Source organism: Lagopus muta, chromosome 1 (genome assembly GCF_023343835.1).
Source record: "Lagopus muta isolate bLagMut1 chromosome 1, bLagMut1 primary, whole genome shotgun sequence".
NCBI classification, from domain to species: Eukaryota; Metazoa; Chordata; class Aves; order Galliformes; family Phasianidae; genus Lagopus; species Lagopus muta.
This window is the reverse complement of record NC_064433.1, coordinates 58,605,123-58,624,130: the sequence shown is the minus strand read 5'-3', so window position 1 is coordinate 58,624,130 and position 19,008 is coordinate 58,605,123. Positions and strand designations below refer to the sequence as shown.

The 19,008-nt window shown below is 47.4% G+C and overlaps 2 protein-coding genes across 5 annotated transcripts in view; one reads left to right on the top strand and one right to left on the bottom strand.

Annotated features, from left to right (window-relative positions):
• The window catches only part of DENND5B (DENN domain containing 5B), a 112,045-nt gene extending 109,800 nt beyond the window's left edge, over positions 1-2,245 (bottom strand). For 2 of the 4 annotated variants that reach the window (XM_048934308.1, XM_048934309.1), the window contains exon 1: positions 2,073-2,245. In XM_048934308.1, coding sequence (XP_048790265.1) covers positions 2,073-2,184 — 112 coding nt within the window. In that variant the 5' untranslated portion in view covers positions 2,185-2,245. The remainder of the gene's footprint in view (positions 1-2,072) is intronic. The other 2 variants (XM_048934310.1, XM_048934311.1) reach the window with 2 other exon arrangements.
• A 10,826-nt stretch (positions 2,246-13,071) lies between these two features.
• On the top strand, positions 13,072-18,620 carry ETFBKMT (electron transfer flavoprotein subunit beta lysine methyltransferase). Its single transcript, XM_048934357.1, has 4 exons — positions 13,072-13,134; positions 14,717-15,120; positions 16,179-16,309; positions 17,625-18,620. The coding sequence occupies exons 2-4, from the start codon at positions 14,825-14,827 to the stop codon at positions 17,987-17,989; spliced, it is 792 nt and encodes a 263-aa protein (XP_048790314.1). The 5' UTR covers positions 13,072-13,134; positions 14,717-14,824; the 3' UTR covers positions 17,990-18,620.
• Positions 18,621-19,008: the final 388 nt, after the last annotated feature.

Genomic DNA, 19,008 nt, shown 5'->3' with positions numbered 1-19,008 from the left:
TCTTTCTTTCTTTCTAAATTAGAGATGATCTGCACAGCAGCTGAAGTGACAGCACTCCTCAGGGAAGCAGGACTTACCTCAGCAGCTTCTTTAAGCACAAGGCTGGTGGCATGGAAAGCCATCACGGATACAATTCAATACCAAAATAACAGGGATCGTTTCATTCCAGAAAACACTGTGAAAGCATTTGTAGAAAGAAATACCCTCATTTGTGGGTGTCCCTTACAGAATGGTCCATCTGCTCCTATAAACATCTTTCTGCCTGTATATTCCTGTTAAGAACTGAATTCTTGTAGCCTCATTTTTGGCACCTGTAACAGTGTTTTATGATACCTCCCTGGTGCCTGCCTATGGTGGCATTAGCACTCCCCAAGCTTTAACAGAAACATTTTCTCAGCTACGTCTAAAGCCAGAGTTAATTTTTGCAGGGCTGCATTACATGCTGCCTCACAGCACTGCCTGTTCCTCTCCAGCACTTCCAACTGCTCAGCTCCCAGCTGATAGCATAAAGCTCTTGTCACGAGTCCCTAAAAATATACCATGGCTAATAGCAGTCCCATCATAGTTCTGTTACTCTAATTCTTCATTTGCTATCCCAGCCCTCCTAGGCATTGATGATGCAGTCTCACATTGCTACCACCAAAAATTCCTGAATGCTTTTATTACCCAATAAGCTTTAAAATCCAATTGGTCTTGCTGGAATCTCCTAAGTTGCCACAGAAGAGACAGAGCCAGGGCACTGTGCAAACCTGCAGTGCTTCCCAAGAGCCCACCTGTACATCTTGCTGGAAAACTGAGCAGAAAGCAGCAAAAGGCACATCATGAAGCCCACGTTGTCACTGGGGAAGGCACACACTGCTGGCCAATGCTGCCTTAAAAGCGTGCTGTTTTCAGAAAGCAGAATTTGAGGCGACTCAGAGTTGCCCACACCCCAATAAGCCACATTATGCAAATCAAACCCTGCGTGCCATCAGCTGTGCGAAGGCTCACAAGCCAGGCCATCGCTATTAAAAGCAATAAAACCAAAACACGCAACTGCGGTCACCCACACGTGTTAGAAAACAAACAGCTGGCAGACTGCTTGGCTAATGCTTCAGCCCTGAGCCCCCAGGGCTGCCTCAACTGTGCTCTCAATGCAAAGACAATGGGAAAAGACACAGACACCTAAGCGAAGGAGAGGCTCTGTGGCACTTCAGGTGCTCATACTGCCCTTCTACAGCCAGCATAAACGTGAACTTCAACCAGGGTGCATGGGTCAGCTACGCAGATCACACGGCCTCCCTCTTATACAACACAAGGCCACGTCCTTCCCGCTGCAGCACCAGAGACCTCACAGGCCTCATCACCTGCACCTGTCCCGTGCAGGTCCCTTGCCTACAGTAGGAGCACATATGGCCAGTGGGACCTATGGACCTCAGTGCCCACAGGCTCCTAACTCAGAGAAGAAACATTCTGCTTCTATGCAATTATGCCCCATCACTAAGCTTACAGTCAGCCCTGCTTTACACCTAAAAACTGTCTTAAATGTTTCCTTTTAGATGAGCACAGTGACATTTAGGAGAGAATACAGCCTTCCCCAACATGATGTGCTCAAATACAGGCATAAGCTCTCCAACAATAAACATTTTAGAAAACGCGTGAGCATCTCCACAGCCCCACAGTAACAGTCTCATTCTTGGATCTGTGACATTTTTTTGGGGGTGGAGAGCGAAGGATGCGGGAAGACTATTTCCAAACAGACAGAAGACGTGAAAGAAAGGCAACCGGCGATGCAATCGCATTCATTTATTCGGTTCTTCCCACATCCCTCCCTCCGGTTTGCAGCACACAACGGGGAAGAACACGCATTCTCTCGGCACCAAGCTCGGCCGCGGGGTTCCGCAGGGTTCCGCAGCAGCCCAGTAGCGGGGCCGAAGCCGCCGCCCGTGCCGGCTCCGCCGCTCGACCGGACCGGAGCCCGGCCCCCCGCCCGCGTTCCCCGGAGGACCGGCGGCCCCTCCGCAGGGTGGGGGGGAGGCGCGGACATTTTGCGGCAGCCGCTCTCCTGCCCCGCGCCGCTACCGGCCGCTCACCTGCCAGCTCGTCGGGCTCCAGCCCGCTCTCCGCGTCGATGCCGCAGAGCACGAAGTAGTGGGCGAAGCGGCACGGGGCCGCGCCGGGCCCGGGGGCGCCGCTCCCGCTCATCCCGGCGGCGGCGGCTCCGGCTCCCTGCGGCAGCGCGGCGGGCTCACGGCGCGCCACCCCCCATCCCCGGCGGAGGGCACCGAGCGCTGGCGGCGGGCGCTGGGCGGCTCCGGCGGGCACCGAGCGGTGGCTCCGACCCCACTGTCAGCTGAGAGGGGCGGGCGGCAGGCGGTGCTGCGCTGCCGGTCCGCCCCCGCGGGGCTTTTAAACCCTGCGCGGTAGCGGCACCTCCCGCCTGGGCGCTCCCAACCCCGTGCTGGGTTATGGGGGCGGCGTGACTGGGGGGGGGGGCGGCTTCCAGACAAAAAGCGGCGGGCGGGAAGCGGCGCTCCGGCTGTCAGCAACGTCTTCCTGTGGGAATGGCGCTGAGGACGGTGGGTTTTTGTTAGGCGGAAGGTCCGAACGACAGAAGTGAGCTGTGGAGGGCGGGTGATGGATGTGCGTGGGGCAGAGAAGGTCACCGCTCGTGTACCATAAACGGGTTTCATCACATCGTGCTTATCATACAGACAGCTGTCTCCTTGTTGCATACACAAGGCAAAATCTAAAGCACTTCTTCATTCTCGGATTGCCTGAGATTTAATAACATTGCACCGTGTCCGGGAAGAAATCAGCGTTATCCTATCTGCATTTGTACAGCCCTGCTGTTACGGTCACTCTGTGTCAAAGCCCCGGCAGACAAATTTGGGGGCAGCATCTCCTTCTAAAAGGACTTAGACGATTCTGAAGTTCTGAGACTGTTTTTTCCAATCTGATGAGCTCCCTGCTCATGTTCAGTAATTCTGCTGTCTGTACACTTTAAACAGGTTGTTTGCAGAATGTAGTGTGCTATTTCATCCTTCCCTGACGATGTTAGTCTCTCTCCATCCAACGAGCCATGCTTACATTACATTATATTCTTATATGATTGGTATTTGTCCTTATACAACAAAACGCTGGGAAAAGGAAATGCCTCCAAAGAATTTGGCATTTCACCTGCAGCATAGGCCATTAGATGGAGGCATGGAGAAGAACTGCTGCTTCCCACCTGCTGGCAACACAATGGCATCTTTGCTCTCTCCTTGCCTTGGATTCGCAAATTATAGGCCCCTTTTACGTCTCATCTTTCTCTAGTGTTCTACTGAAAATAGACAAGAGCTGAAACAATTTCCACATATTGGAAAAAGAAGACCTCAGTCCTCTATCGTATCACAGATTCTGGTGGCTGCAGTGCTCAGTGTGGCAAGCCAGACTGTTCCAGATCTAAGTAGGAGTGTTCTGGGAGCCCAGATATGTCCTCGACTTTGCACTGAGAGCCAGGCTATTTTATTTAGTTTGGTTTGTTTATTAACTTGTACCTGTCTACTCATTGGGCTCTAGGTCAGAGGGTAAGAGTTAAGCCAGTCTGACACTCATTCAACTAATTGCTCTCACTGTGGAGCACCATCACCTTGTAGGTCTCCCTTCTGGAGGACCTCAGTTACATCAGGACCATTTTCTTCCTGGCCAGGGGTTACAATTTCCTCTGCTCTGGTATGGGGCTGCTCTTCAATATCTTCATCAGTGATGTTGTCAGTGGGACTGAGTGGACCCTCAACAAGTTTGTGGATGACATCAAGCTGTGTGGTGTAACTGACACACCTGAGGAATGAGATGCCACCCTGAGGGACCTAGGCAGGCTTGAGCAGCGGGCCCAGGAGAAGCTCATGAGGTTCAACAAAACCAACTGCAAGATCTGCACCTGGGTCATGGCAATCCCCACTTTCTGTACAGGCTGGGGGATGTAAGGATGGAGCACAGCACTGCCAAAAAGGACCTGGAAGCGCTGATGGATGCAAGCTGGGTGTAAGCCAGCAATATGCCCCTGCAGCCCAGAAAGTCAACCGTATCCTGGGCTGCATTAAAAGTTCCTTCCAACTCAAACAATTGGACAAATCTGTGTGTGGATACCTGCTTACAGCTACTTTTTTGTTTATTTTCTTTCACAGAAAACCAAGCCTAGCCCCTTCTTTCTTCTGCCCAAGTACAAGCAGCTGCTCGTGGGGAAAGACCATAGGGTCTTTGCCTCAAGACAGCTCAGCAGGGCAGGGTCCAGTTGTTTTGCTGTTTCGCATCACCCAGTAGAGCTCTGTCTCACCCTATGCTCTGCTGTGCCATAATTTCTTCACACCTTTTCTGCAGCCAGAGAAGAGGTGGTGACCAAAAGGGTTGAGGTGTGGGGTGCATTTTGGATGATCAAAGTTAGTGGGAGATATGATGATTTTTTTCTTTCACCAGCCAAGGGTTTCAGAGCTCCACAAGGCATGATGGATAGGCTGGATGTCCCACATCCAAAATGCATTTATATACATGAAGTGCCTATCACCATACTGATAAACATTCTTTGGAACCACTCTGATGACAGAGATAAGAATAATCCTGAGGAAATGAGGCTTGGCCCCAGGACAGCAGAATACAGAGCAGTGCCAGAGCAGAAGGAGCTTCAAACATTTTCCTCCAAGGAATGAGGATATGGTAGGACTGAACTGCAGAAACTTTACAGCATAGACCAGATCACCCATGACCTTTCTGAGTTTCCTGTGGCCACGGCTTTGTCCCATCACCTGCCAGTTTTCCAGTAGTGTGACAGCAAGGAAAGATTTTGGGCTTAGCAGGTTTGTTCTTCCTTAGGCACCCGTGTCTTCAGCTGCAGGGAATCTTTCTCCCAGTGTCAAGTTTTTTCAGCTTTCCCTCTCCTTAATCTCTCAGCCAGTCTTCTTTTTTTCAGAATCTGTTAGTTTAAATTGGGTCAAATGCTAACAAGCCTTAGTATCCTTAGGATCTGCCATAAGAGATCAGACTACAGGTCTGTCAAGCTCTTTGTCCTACTTCTGCAAGGAGTCAATGCCCGATATTTCAGAGAGGTGGAAAACCCTGCTATTTGAAGGGTATCTCACTTACCCTTGCTGGGATTCTGTTGCTTCACATTGTATTTAATTCAGCGTTCTTCAATGAATTGGAAATCATACTGCTGGTGATGGATTGCTCAACTCCTTAACATAACTCTATAGCTTCCTGCATACAATCTTTCACCAGCTGCCAAGCCACATTGATTTTCTATTGAAAGCCTCTCTTCTTTTGCTCTAATACCTATATACTCACAAGATTCACAAGATCTGGTCAGGTAGAAGAGAGGGAAAACAAATAAGATGAAAATGAATGTCTGCTGTGCTCAGAAGGACAGTTCTTTGCTTTTGGATGACTTTCCTTTGGGCTGTTTGCAGTGCTGTGAGCTACTTCACAAGATGCAGAGCACAAATAGCTGGAAGAAACAGGCTGCTCATAAAGATGGACTTTTTGACTGACACTGAAGCCATCCTAGGCTCAGAGCAAAGGAGAGCACACAGCAGAAACAGAGAGAAAAACAAAAGCAGCAGTGAATCTTACAGCAGGGTTCATAAATAAAGCAAATTTTATTCTCCAAGCTTATGCAAGAAGACTGCTTAAAACATTGGAAAGGTATTTGCTGCCTCAGGCTTTAAAAGTAAGCAAACCAGATCAGTAGCCATAAGAAAAGCAAAGAACATTTCCTCCAGCACAATTCCTTGTTACTTGGAAAGCAGATACTGCAGGCACATATTCTAATATTAGATCAAATTATAATACCATTAAAGCAAGTAGCTCGTCTTCTATACTGGCCTCATATCTATAAAGACTAAGCTTGAATAAAAGCACACTGCTCTCCTCTGTCACACAGTATAATTATTATTCATACAGCAGAATTACAGATAACGAAGCAAAAGACGACTTTCCTGCATTTCTGCCACAGGATCTCTGAAGCTTCTGTGATTTGAAATTTAAATCTTTAAAATCTGTAATTCCCTATTGTAGCTCATTGCATTTTATTCACGTTATGTACGTCCATCACACACATGCCCTTACACTGCAATCACATATAGACACTCTTATCTGCTTTTGGAGAGGATCCTTGACAGAGAGGTTTCGCAAGGTGACTGAAATGATTGAACAGCAACCTGCACCTTCTTTCCCACTACTCCTACGTTCTCAAAAAACTGCAGCCTTGTCCACTGTCTTGGCCAGAGCACCCAGTTCACCCTCGGTAAACAAATCCATGTTCAGTGTCAGAATGATGAAAGCCCAGGGCTCCTGCCTGCCACTTTGCTCCAACTCTGCCTTTGATTTTACACTGAGTGTGCAAGACACACCTGCTCTACCAAGAGACTGACTAGGTGCGCTGTCATCCTCGTCAAGCAAGGAGCAGGATCATACACAGCCATTACATTTCAGATGATTCAGCGCCACGACCCAGAGGTGAGAGCCTGTATTTTGCTCTGTGAGGTTTGCCCTCTGCTCTCTGGTCACAGAAGACGCACAGGCTGCGATAAAACCTAATCAGCAAAGTACGCTGCTTGGATAAATCACCGGCTTGTCATGCATTAATGGAAGTGTTGTGCTGCGAGCATCAAGCTAAAGCACCACACCGATTTCCATCCATCTCTGACAGCATCACTCCCTCGCTGCATGACCTTGGCCAAATCCCCCCTAGCCGCACCAAAGCGGCAGCCTGCTGGAATCAGGTCAGCGCGCTCCTCAGCTGCACTCAGGAGAACGGAGCCAATGCTGCTGCTCCGCTGCCCCGACATCTGCCAGGACAAAGCTCTATTGTTTGGCAGGCGGCCCCGCTGGCGTGGGCAGGTGCACCTGCCTCTAAGCTCTTACCCCTCTGATACCAGTGCTCCAGCATCCAGCAGCTTACTGTGTGTTTGCCTGGGAGAGATCCAAGGAAATAAAGGAGGTACACGTTGCGGCGAGGGGAAAGGCAGGAGGAGCTGGATAGCTGCTTGACCACATGTCTGCAGCGATGCTGGCTGCGATGGCTGAGGCACAGCTGTGCCAGTGGTCGGTTCTCCCAGTTAGACCATCTCTGGCACTGGGAGGGCTTCCATGTACACCTCACTAACAAAATTTTCCTTTATCTTTGTTTCATAAAAATCAGGCCAGTCCCATGTCTGCCGATACCAGTGGGAGTGCTAACCAAAGCTATATTTTCATGCATTCTGGACAAAATCTGTTCCTAAACTGCACATAAGCTCTTTGTCAAAATGCCTTTGGCCCCCGTACAAATGTAATTAGAGTCTGATTTCGACTTCCCTGATTTCAATTTCCCAACTTCCCTTTGAAGCTCTATTCACTAAGAAGTGCCAGACACCCCACATCTACATTACAATGCATCCTCACACACTTGAAAGCCCAAGGGCGTGCTAGAAAAATCCAAATGCACCAAATCCATAGCCAATATATAACACGAGACCAAGGACAGATGAAAAGTATTTCCTGAAATGAATATGCATTGCGAATTATTTCCCTGTTTAGCAAGGACTGCTACTTTGCTTTGTGCTGTTATAATACATGCTGAGATCGTCACAGTGGTGTTACAAATCTAAAAGCACTTCTTACAAATTAAAAGCACTAAAGGGTCTGCTTCATTTTCCCTATTGCAGCATGTGCTTTTTAGCAGACGTCTAAACATTTATATTCATAGGTTCAGTCATATCTCTCTGCCACTCATTCCCCATGCCAGATAACAAAATTTTGCCTTGAAGTACTTTGCTGCTTAGGATTCTTTCTACTGATGACAGCTTTCCTGCACTCATACTTTTGCTTAGAAGTACTGGAGTTCTGCTCTGAGCTCACATCTAACAACAGAACAGAGATCAAAGCAGCTTGCTTCTCCTTGAGGATCATGTTTCTTAGTGACTTCCTTGCAACCCAACAGCCACAACTTATTTAAACCCGGATCCATGCTGAGCAATTCCAGTGATTCCTGTCAGGCACATCCTTTGGGGGTGGGAGCATTTAACACCCTCTGATGTGGCAATGGGCTCAATGCCTCCCTCCAAGCCAAAACACCACTGTTAGGGGCAATCCCAGGAGTTTTCCTCAGGACAAACCAGAACTGTCCCGTCTCCCAGTGCTCAGCACTGAAGGCGAGAGAGCAGCTGCAGTCTTTGCAGCCAAACACAATGGCTGTGCTGCCTGGTCACAACAGCACTGTCACTTTCTACTAGGGCTGAGTGCAGCTGACTGCAGGAGATTCGACCCCTCGGCTGATAGAAACAGAGCTGTGAGGTCACCTATTGCCACACTGGGGGTCCTCTGGACTGAGTGTGCTATGAGGAGCACACTGCATCACATCATCTGCTGCCAGGATAGAAACCACTGTGCGCTGCTGAGGTACCCAGTCAGTTTGGAGAGGCCTGAAGCACACAAAGACCATCTTCAGTTCAAGCTGTTCTGTAAGCAAACCCCATGGATCCGGCCAAGCATGCATTTGAAACCTGCCAATACAAAAATGGCAGAGTTGCCTTTATCCTAAGAATAGAGTTGCCAAACAGCTGGAGGGTACACCTGCATGGCTAAGCACAGTCAGGAAGGCCAGTGAAACCAACACAGTAGATATCACCAAACACTGATGACAAGCCTGAATACCGGGACCTTCTCCAGTGCCTTGTGACCATTCTGTACCCTCATGTGCATAAATAGTAGCTCTTATGTGCTTGATGATGTTGAACTCAAACTCCCAACACATTGATGAGTGAGCCAGCTGGGGTTGCAGAGAGCTGTATTTCCACTCCTCTGGGCAGTGGTGTAACCTCTTTCCATGTCCTTTGGATACAAGTGCAAAATAGCAAAGAGCAAAGCTGCCCTGATAGAGCAGGACCCTGCCATACAATTAAATTTCTTGAGGAACCTGAAATACCCCAAAATGTACATAGGTTGCTCCAAAAATAATGTATCCTATTTATTTCTATGGAAATGACAACAGATACAAAGAACACAACAACACTGATAGAGCAAAGTCTCAGCTACAAAACACTATTTTTCAACATAATCACCACCACTAGCTATGCATTTTCACCACTGATAGATAAAAGCCTGCATGCCACACTTGTAAAAATCAACAACAGTGGAGCTGCCCCGCTGCATCACTGTTGAAATGCACTATCCATTGCTTCCGTTTGCTCACGTTCACTGTTTGGTCTCCATAAATGTTCAACAAGTGCTAATGAATGTCACTGGGTGCCATATTCTCCTCAAGGAGGAATTCAGTGGCATGCTTTTGCTTCATACCTACTTCCAAGTCAGACGCCATTTTGTCAGACTGCCCCTCTGTTGCCATCTGTCATATGGCAACAACATATAATGGAATATTGGTGGGAAGGCTTAACTTCTACTGCTATACCACCAACATCTGTAAATATAATAAAACAGGAGGCATTATTTTTGGAACAGCCCTCTTAATAGCAAACGTCACCCAGAAGAGGAGACACACTGTATTCAAAATTTCCCCTAGGAACTCTCCTGTAAGCATCATGCGTCTTGCATCTGCCTCAGGTCTCCATCAATTCTTCTGCCCCCAGATCCTCACAAGGGCCTAAATGTTTGTCAGACCACCACACAGAAGGTGAAAGGAGGAATTCAGCTGATGCCAGGCTCTGAGATCTAGCAGGAAACTGAAACATTCTGTGCAGTTCTTTGGCCCTGGGGAAATGCAGAATAAATGCAGTTCACTGCCTCCAGTGAACTGATGCAGATCCTTGAAAACTTTATTTGCTTATCTTATCCCTGCCACCAGTGTGTTAGCATTGCCCTCAAAAAACAGACAACAAAATGTACTACAGCGTCAGGGTTTATTTCTGGAGGAAGCTGGAGCGCTGCCTGGAGAAGAGAGAAGGAATTAGTCACAGGTTTGAACACACTAGTGAATGCAGCCTGCCTGGCAACAAGCAGGGCTGAGCCTGGGAACCATTGGTTACTTTAGGACCCCAAGCTGCTGTTCTGTTCTCTTGTTCCAGACCGAACGCTGACTTGGCCCTGTTTGGCTTTGTTTGTCCTGACTGGGAAACACTAAGGTCTAATAAATATATTGAAGCCATGACACTGGCAGATCACCTCTGGAACATCACAAATGGAGGGGCCGTAACATAACCCCGAGGAGAAGGAAGGTAGGGTGGATTTTCCTATCATAGGAAGCCAGGAAGGATAGGTACATGGTGAATGTCTTCATTTCATCCAAGAGGACTTAGACAGCTACAGACTGCCCGGAAGGAATTCCTCTTGTATGAGCAGCTCCTCTGCATGCAGGTTCTATCATCTTCCTCTCAGGGCTTTGCAGGGAAGCACAGTTTGAACATGACAGAACAGGAGCAACCACAGTTAAATGCTGAGATAGCAATCACAGCCATTCCTCAGCTCTATTTATAGGTCTTCCTCCTACCCTGAGCAGCTCTGTCCCACCTTGGGCCAGCTGCAGAGCTGGAGATACCCAAGAGCTTCCCACAGACCACTGAAATCCAGGGCCTGGCCATCCAAGATAGGATGTTGGAAACAAAAGCCATCAGCATACCTGTTTGTACAGGATGTGGTTCCATCGATAGGAAGATATTCCCACCAGTCTGGGCTGGTTTCTGTTTAATTTTCCTCCATAGTGAGGTTTCACTCATGCTAGCTGATTGTTGCAATACACTGCTGGGAGTTGCAACCAAGCATCATTATTTTAAGAGATCTATAGGAATTAAGGTCCAGTTTTTCAAGGAGACTTTACCTGTTAAAACAAAACAAAACCAGGACTTATGCATACTTGAAAAATGTACTCTCTAGTTTTAGTATCAAAACAAATATCCAAACAAGTATCCTTGCAGGAGCAGGCAACCAAATCCAGAGCAGCACATAGCTGCATTACAAGGTACATCTTTCTTTTAAGAGCACAAAGCACAAACAATCTGACTCCATGTGTCTTTTGAGGCACTGTCCATGCAACACAAACATTCTTCTGTCTGACTGTGCATCAATATGAGCAGCCAAGTGTGCCCTAACTACATATGCAGACAAATGAGAACTTCCATCTTTTTGGTCTTACCTCTGGGACCCCTAATCTCAGGAAGACTAAGTACGCATTGGTACAAGGAATAGATTAACTCAGCTTCAGCTTTTTTCACCTCATAAAATGCTGCACCTTGTGCTCCCCTGCCAGGATGCATCTGATGCCTTTGTGTTTGCCAGCTACTGCTCATTCCTACTCCTAACCCAGTGCAGCAGTGGGACAAGTAAACCTATGAAGAACTCACCTAGTGCTTTCAGACATTCTATATGTAATGTGTGATTTGTTTTGTCAGGTTATCTATTGCTCAAATGCAAAAGATGCAGTGATTCTGAAATGAACATGTGTGGGCTGTACCTGAAGGCACAACAGAATCATTCAATTTCCTCTCCCCTACCTGTGCAGAACTCTCATTTTCAACTTTGCCTTAGCTACTAGCTGATGTGCCAGCTGCATTTTGGTAATGACTTGTTTCTGCACCTCCAGCTAACCACAAATTGATCTTCGCATGCCAAACCTTGGCTGCTGATACTGAGTTGTTAGGAAGAGGCTTTTTACAAATCAATAGCAGTCCGAGTTCATTCATATGCCCTTCTGTGAATTTCCACTCAGGCTCTTCCACTGCCATGAGCTGTGGCAGTTGGCATTCCAAAAAAAGATCTGGAAAATGGGACTGGAGTTTCAGATCTACAAATCAGGAGAGAAGGAACAAGCTGGGGTTATCACCTGGCTGCTGCACTGCAGGTCTTTCTTGCCTTGAGTTTAACTGAGTCATCAGCTCCTTGATGAAACGGTGGCTACTCACTCCTGCTTTCTGTCCCTGTGCAGTTCCATTTCCTTGCTGTTAATTGGTTCAAACAAGATTTCCCCATGGACATGGGCAGTTGTAGCGTCAACCAGTAATCCACTAATTCCCTCAAACACACAGGAGTCCCTGAAGTACAACTCTACAACTGCCTTTTGAAAGAGTTGTATTTCTTCACCACCTACCAGATTGATGTCATGCTGTGATCAAAGTTGTCCTTGTTCTCAGAGCAAATTCCAGCATAGTTAATTGTTTGCAGCTTACATCATGCATTTGATCAGCAGAAATTCTCAAGATGTCACTACCTATACTAAAGCAAAAAGCCTTTGAAAAGGAAAGAGTTTTTTCTTGAGGTGGACAGGCTTTGATACTTCCTGAGGACATCAGCACAGGCATGTCTTGAGAGTCGAAATGGTTTACCCTGACTCTGTGAGAAGACTGGCAGCCACCACTGCTGTCAGAGCCTTTTAATGTCACTCTAGGCAGCGTGTTGTGTGATAAAGCCATTATTGCACCACAGCCAGGCACCTCACACTGATGTTGATAATGCTTCCTTGTTGTGTTACTGAGCTCTTCATTCTTAGCATATTGGTGAGCACCTAGAGGGCACAGGGACCCCTCAATCGCATATTGAATGTACACTTGGGGGTATTATGAGTGCTTTCAGTGTTTCCCTTCTTGGAGCTGGAGGTGTGGGTGGATGCTAGGCTCCGTCCTGTGATAGCAGACACTGGCTGCACTGGGCCCTGGCCTTTCAGGGCCAGCTTTCTCTGACACGCGGTACAGGAAGCCACGTTCGATGAAAGGTTCTGCTTTGTAAGATGCTTTCACATCGGCAAACACATTTTAAGTGTGCTAAGGCAGCAGGTCACTAGATGGCCTCATAACTTAGGAGATGAGGGCAGATCCAGCTGAGGCCATGCTATCTGCGCTTAAAAACTAGTCACCGTTGGAGATCCTTTTTGAAGCGTGGAATTTCATAGAACCAGAGAGCCGTAGAACAGTTTGGGTTGAAAGGGATCTCAAAGCCCACCCAATCCCAACGCCCTGCCATGGGCAGGGCTGCCACCCAGCAGCTCAGCTGCCCAGGGCCTCATCCAGCCTGGCCCTGAGCGCCTCCAGCGATGGGGCACCGCAGCTTCTCTGGGCAGCCCGTGCCAGACGTGACAGAATTCAGCTCTCCAGGAGGCGCGCGGCTGAGCTGCCGCTTTAAGGGGGCGGGGTGGGGGCGGGCGCGGCGTGGCGCAGCGCGGCGGGCGGAGCGGAGCGGCGCCGGCAGCAGCAGGTAGGTGCGGGCCCGGCGCTGCCTGGCCCTGAGGCGCTGCGCGGTGAGGCCGGACCCGGCGGAGCGGCCCGCGGGGTGCGCTGCCCGGTGCTGGTAACTGCTGGAAATGAATGCGGCGCCGCTCAGCGTCGTGACGGGCGGTGCGAAATTTAAGCTGCCTCATCAGCCCTGCCGATTTGTAGCAATTCATGGGGAAAGCCAGCGCGCAGCGTTGTCTGGCCAGATTTATGCGTGTCATTGATTCTGGTTAATCTGGTGCTTCCCTCAGGCAGATGGGGCCTGGGTAGCTTTGCCTTCCAGAAGGAAGGCGTTCATTGATTACATTCGTTAATTACGTGGGCTCTGCTGAATAGCATTCTGAAGCGTGGAGCAATGAGAAACATTGTGACGGGTGTTTATTAGCAATAAAAATACAAAGCCTTCAGCCAATGATTTAAAGATTTAACTAAATCGACCTAAACAGCAAGCACTATGGGAGTTCAGTTCTTAATTGCTTTAGGAAGCCATCAAGCAATAATTAGACTGCCCAGAGAAGCTGTGGTGCCCCATCCCTAGAGTCACTCAGAGCCAGGATGGATGGGGCCCTGGGCAGCCGAACTGCTGGGTGGCAGCCCTGCACACAGCACAGGGTTGGGGCTGGGTGAACTTTAAGATCCTTTCCAACCCAACCCATTCTATGATTCTGTGAACTAGAGCATAGGCCAACACACGCACAGAATGCCACATGAAGCACACTGACATACCATGCTCCCACTCTCCTTGCCTTCACTGCCTGTGACATGGAAACCAGCCCTGAGTGGTGGTGTCAGCAGGTCCCTGAGGGCCACTGTGCCCAGTCTGGATATCTTGGTTTCCAAAGGCAGCTTGGAATGCACTCAGTTTGCTTTCCCTTGTGTTAGCTTGGAGTGTGTCACTGTGGTTTCTCACAGGAAATGGGCTACCACAGTGGAGGTTTGCTTTCTTCTGCACCTGAGAGCATCCACGTGAGACTTCTGCACTGTAAGACCATCTTTAAAATACAGCCTGAGGTGCAAAAAGTCAATTACGGTTGGTTCTTGAGCTGGTTTTAGATTTTGAAGCTGGAAGCCTGACTTCTGAGGGAGAAAGAGGAAGGTCCACTGAGGAGATCCTTGCCTTTGATGTAAAAACATAATTTTCATATAAGGTCATCTCTGTGAGAAAGCTAAAAATTAGTGGCATCTCCCAAAACCCATACTGATAATCTTTGCTGTGTCCATAGGTTTGTAATTCCAGAGCCCTGCTACCAAAACTAATGATTCTGTGGTAGAACCTTAAATGGGAGCAGCTTTCTCTGCCTGTGCCCTCCAGGCAGACGAAGATGATATAAAGCCACATCATCTAGCTTTTAGCTTTGTTGCTGACTGTTTCTCTCTGGGTATATTTGTAGCACTGTCCCAGATGGATAGCTTCTCTGTTACCATGTTTCCTGCTGGCCTTGCAGGCTCCCCAGGGCAAAACGCCAGTTCTTGATGGCACAGCAGCAGCTGTACCTTCCCAAAGCCTTACCAGTACATGGTTCTGAAGCCACAGAAACATCATTTATGTCATGTTTTCCTTTCAGGAATCGTCATCCATCACTATGAAAAACAGCATGCTGTGAACTTGCTTCAAGCCTTCTGCCTCATCAGCTGTCCCTGACCAGCTGTGCTCTGAGCTTGCCTTTGGGGCCATGGCCTTCAGCAGCTGGAAGCGGCTGCTGCTGTTGGGCAAGGCCTGCAGGAGGGGAGGCCCTGCTCTGTGCTGGAAGCGCTGCTGCCACTGGAGTGCTGGCAAGTCGCTGGACCCTGAGGTGAGAGCATTTTTGGAAGAGAACACAGAGGTGACCAGCAGTGGGCACCTGACACCAGAGATCCGGCTGCGCCTCCTCACCCCTCGCTGCAGGTTCTGGAGGGAAAAGCCCGACCTGTGGCCATATGGGGACCCGTTCTGGGCAATTTACTGGCCAGGAGGCCAGGCCCTGTCCAGGTACGAATCACTGAAGCCAGTAAGTTCAGTCCACTAACTAGCATCTCACCACTTGATTGTCCTATTATCTATGCACTCATTTAGAGGCATTGGAAGTGTCAGAAATTAGCTGCACAATCTGAAAAAGGAACACGGGAACATGAGAACACACTGCTTCTTTAACCATCCTTGTTTCACAGCTGGCATTTCCACCATTCCAGATTTCATGCATCTTGCAATGTAAGACAGCTTGTTAACCCAGCATGGCAGACAGCAGGCTCCAACACCAGCACAGTGTCTGTGCCAGAGGCTACGTTGGTTCGACTGTCCTAAATGAGCACAGTCATGAGGGGTAATTAGAGAAGCATTCCGCTGGAAACACAGCACTTGGGCCAGGCTGTGCTCTCCTTGTTACTGCAGGAGCATCACTGCAAGTGCAAGCACAGCCGCAGAAGGAGGAAGCGGAGTGCTTTCTCTGGTGGTCCCACCCATCCTTTGCCCTGGTAGTAAATTGGCTCTCCTGGGGGAGTGAAGGCTGCAGAGCGGGAACAAAGCTGGATTTCAGACCTCGCAGGAGAAGGTTATTTTCATTAAAACTAAGCCAGTTTCACTCACTGGTCTTGTATCTGCATAATCGAGCACCAAGCTGTGGGTGTCAAAGCTGTCTGGTAGAACTCCTTGTGATGAAGTGCAGGATGAGGGGCAAGGGATGTCAGCTCCTCTATGTGTCCCAAGGTCCTCATCAGGATATTCTGTGTCTTCACTCCTGGTCCCGGCCTCCTTGCTGCCATCTCACAATATCTGCAACTGTTTCAGTTTGCAGGTAGGGTGTCTTGTTCTCCCAGCCCGGGTTCCTGGGTGTCTGCACACAGATGTGTTGGGATCCAAGTTCTTGATTTTTTTGTATCAGCGGAAACAAATAAGGATCTATACAGAAGCTGCATATTTGGAATAAGTGTCCTTTAAGACACCATGTTTTGCTACATGTATGATGAGAACTTTTTCTGCAGCACAACATATAAGCAAGAAACTTGCATATCTGGTTTATTGCTCTGACAGTTTTTTTCTTTTAAACGCAGGTACATTCTGGATAATCCATGTGTTGTCAAAGGGCGATCTGTTCTGGATCTTGGAAGTGGATGCGGAGCAACAGCAATAGCTGCTGTGATGAGTGGTGCATCTCAAGTCCTTGCTAATGACATTGACCCCAGTAAGCCCTTCTTTTCCTACCCCTGTGCAAAGATCTTTATTATTTTTACAGTATATTTAAAACTTTTCCCTCATTCACTTGGCAGAATCTGTTTCCAGACAGAGTTTTAAGAATGCTAAAAAGAGCACTAAAAAGGCTTTTGGCAGTACTAGAAGCTGGGTTGTACCACCCTTTCTTGCACCAAATGCATCTCCATAGCTCCTTAGAATGAATGCACAACTAAGTTTCTATCAAATGTTTCTTATGCGTCTGCTTTGGAAGAGAATTACAAGTGAAGCTGTTGTCTTTTAACTGTATTTTGGGAGATTTTAAAATCAAGTGTTTAGAGAGGAGACATCGCTTCATTTCTGTGCAGGGCATAAGGTGAGTAATCTCCACAAAATTAAGACACTGAGTCTTCACATCTTCTTCCACTTATATTCAATTATTTTTAATATATGCCTATCTAGTACGTAAGTCGCACATACCTACTACATATTCATAGGATTATACCAGTACAAGGTCACACAAACGTAACTGAGGCCTCTGTGTCTGTGTGGGGGTCTTTGGTGATCATTTGGGGAGGTGTCCCCCTACTCACTGCATCCATGTTTGGGCACAGGCTTTCCCAACACACCTGGTCTCTAATGATTGGTCCCTGAACTACGGCCACAAGTCCAAAACAAGGATGTTGCTCTTTTTATAGAAGTCTTGTGGGCAGGAAGGATGTTTCTCATAGATAAGCAGTACATCTGGAAGTTACAAGCAGAACTAGAACTTAATTAGGCAAAAATGGCAAATAATTAGTTCTGAGACACCACAGCTGGCAAGTTGGTTTCTGTAACCCAAAGAATTTTCCTGAGTTTCATATGTTAGGGCCTAGATTTTACCCTTCTTTTTTTCCCCAGGATTTGTTCTGCAACAGGTTGCCCAGAGAAGCTGTGGGTGTTCCATCTCTGGGGCACTCAGGACCAGCTTGGATGGGATCCTCAGGAGCCTGGTCTGCTGGGTGGCAGCCCTGCCCATGGCAGGGAAGTTGGAACCAGAAGATCCTGTCCAACCTAAGCCATTCCATGATTCTATTTGATTCTGGGATTTTTTCCCTTATATGACTTGTGAAAGTAGTTTATTCATAATTTGATTATTCAGTGATTAAGGAGGAAGTATAACAATAGATTGAGATGTGAGGTTTAACACATAATGAAAGTTGTGGGAGTCTCTACATTAGATAAGCAAAAATACTCGTGATGAAAGATGGAACTTTTGTCAAATTTGCAGGGGGCTGTACAGTAGAATCCTAAAACAGCTTCAATTTTACTTTGTGACTGTTTTTCAGTTGCAGGAATGGCAATGAGTTTGAACTGTGAACTGAACCACGTTACTCCCTTTCCCATCACCATTAAGAACATCATTAACTCAGAAGCTGGCAAGTGGGACCTCATTGTTCTAGGAGATATGTTCTACGATGAGCAACTTGCTGATGATCTTCATCACTGGCTGAGGAAATGCATCAGGATACATGAAACTGAAGTGCTGATCGGTGACCCTGGCAGGCATCAGTTTTTAAGCCACAGCATTCACAATCAGTTGCGTAAAGTTATAGAGTATTCCCTTCCCGAGTATACTAGACAAGAAAACAATGGATTAACATCAAGTATTGTCTGGAGTTATCAGCCCTCAAATAGCCTAGAAAGCTGTTAAAAGTGGCACTCTAATGAACTTTGTCTCACGTGGCTGTTTCCTGAGTATATAAAATGGGAATTGAACGTGGAACACGTCTGTTGACACAAGGCAGGATGTTCCTTCACCGTGCTTATTCCAGCCATGTTCATTGAGGCTTTGGCTCTGTTCGAGGTAAAACTACACGCAAACTTTATTCAGCAAGGCGTGCTGAAGTGCAAATCCAAAGATAATTACACTTTGGAGTTTGCTTGCTTGATGTTTTAATCTGTGTTAATCTCACTCTTTGACACCATTGTGGAACATTTTAGATATCCAGTACACCCCGTGAAGAGAGAAGACGGTTGTTGAGAGATGACTGTGCTGCTTTCACACAGTTCCACAGCTTATTTACAGAAAGGTGTGACAATGAAAAATGTAAAGATGTAGGTTATTGTGTTATATATTTAATTCCAAGTGCCTTACTTTTATTTTTATTTTTATTTTTTTTGGTTAATCTCTTCTGAATGTCCAAGTAACTAATTTGAGGCTCCCCCTTCCTTCTAAAATAATAAAAAAAATAAATGCTGCTCTACCTTGAAGCTGTCAAGAACGATTATTTAGGAAGTTGCAACTGAATCTAAAACATGCTGCTTGTGCTGTAGCCAAAGTATTTAATGACTAGACAGCCGTAGAGTAACAATCCTTCAAAGAGAACATTTAAGCACGTCTATGTTCTCCAACACTGCAAGCATAAAAAAAAAGATAGTTGATTTGTGATGGAAAACAGACAGGCTGAGGCTGGAAGGGACCTCTGGAGGTCGTCAGGTCAAACCTCCTGCTCAATAGGGACACCCAAAGCAGTACGCTCAGAGGACTCTCCACACAGCTTCTAGAGATCTCCAGGCAGGAGATTCCACAACCTCTCTGGCAACCTTGTGCCAGCTCTCTGTTACCTGTACAGTAAAGAAGTGTGTCCTGATGTTGAGATGAAACTTCAAAGCAAACAACCATCACGTTTTGCAGTTAGCTACACAATAAGCAGCGGTAGGGAGCTAAAC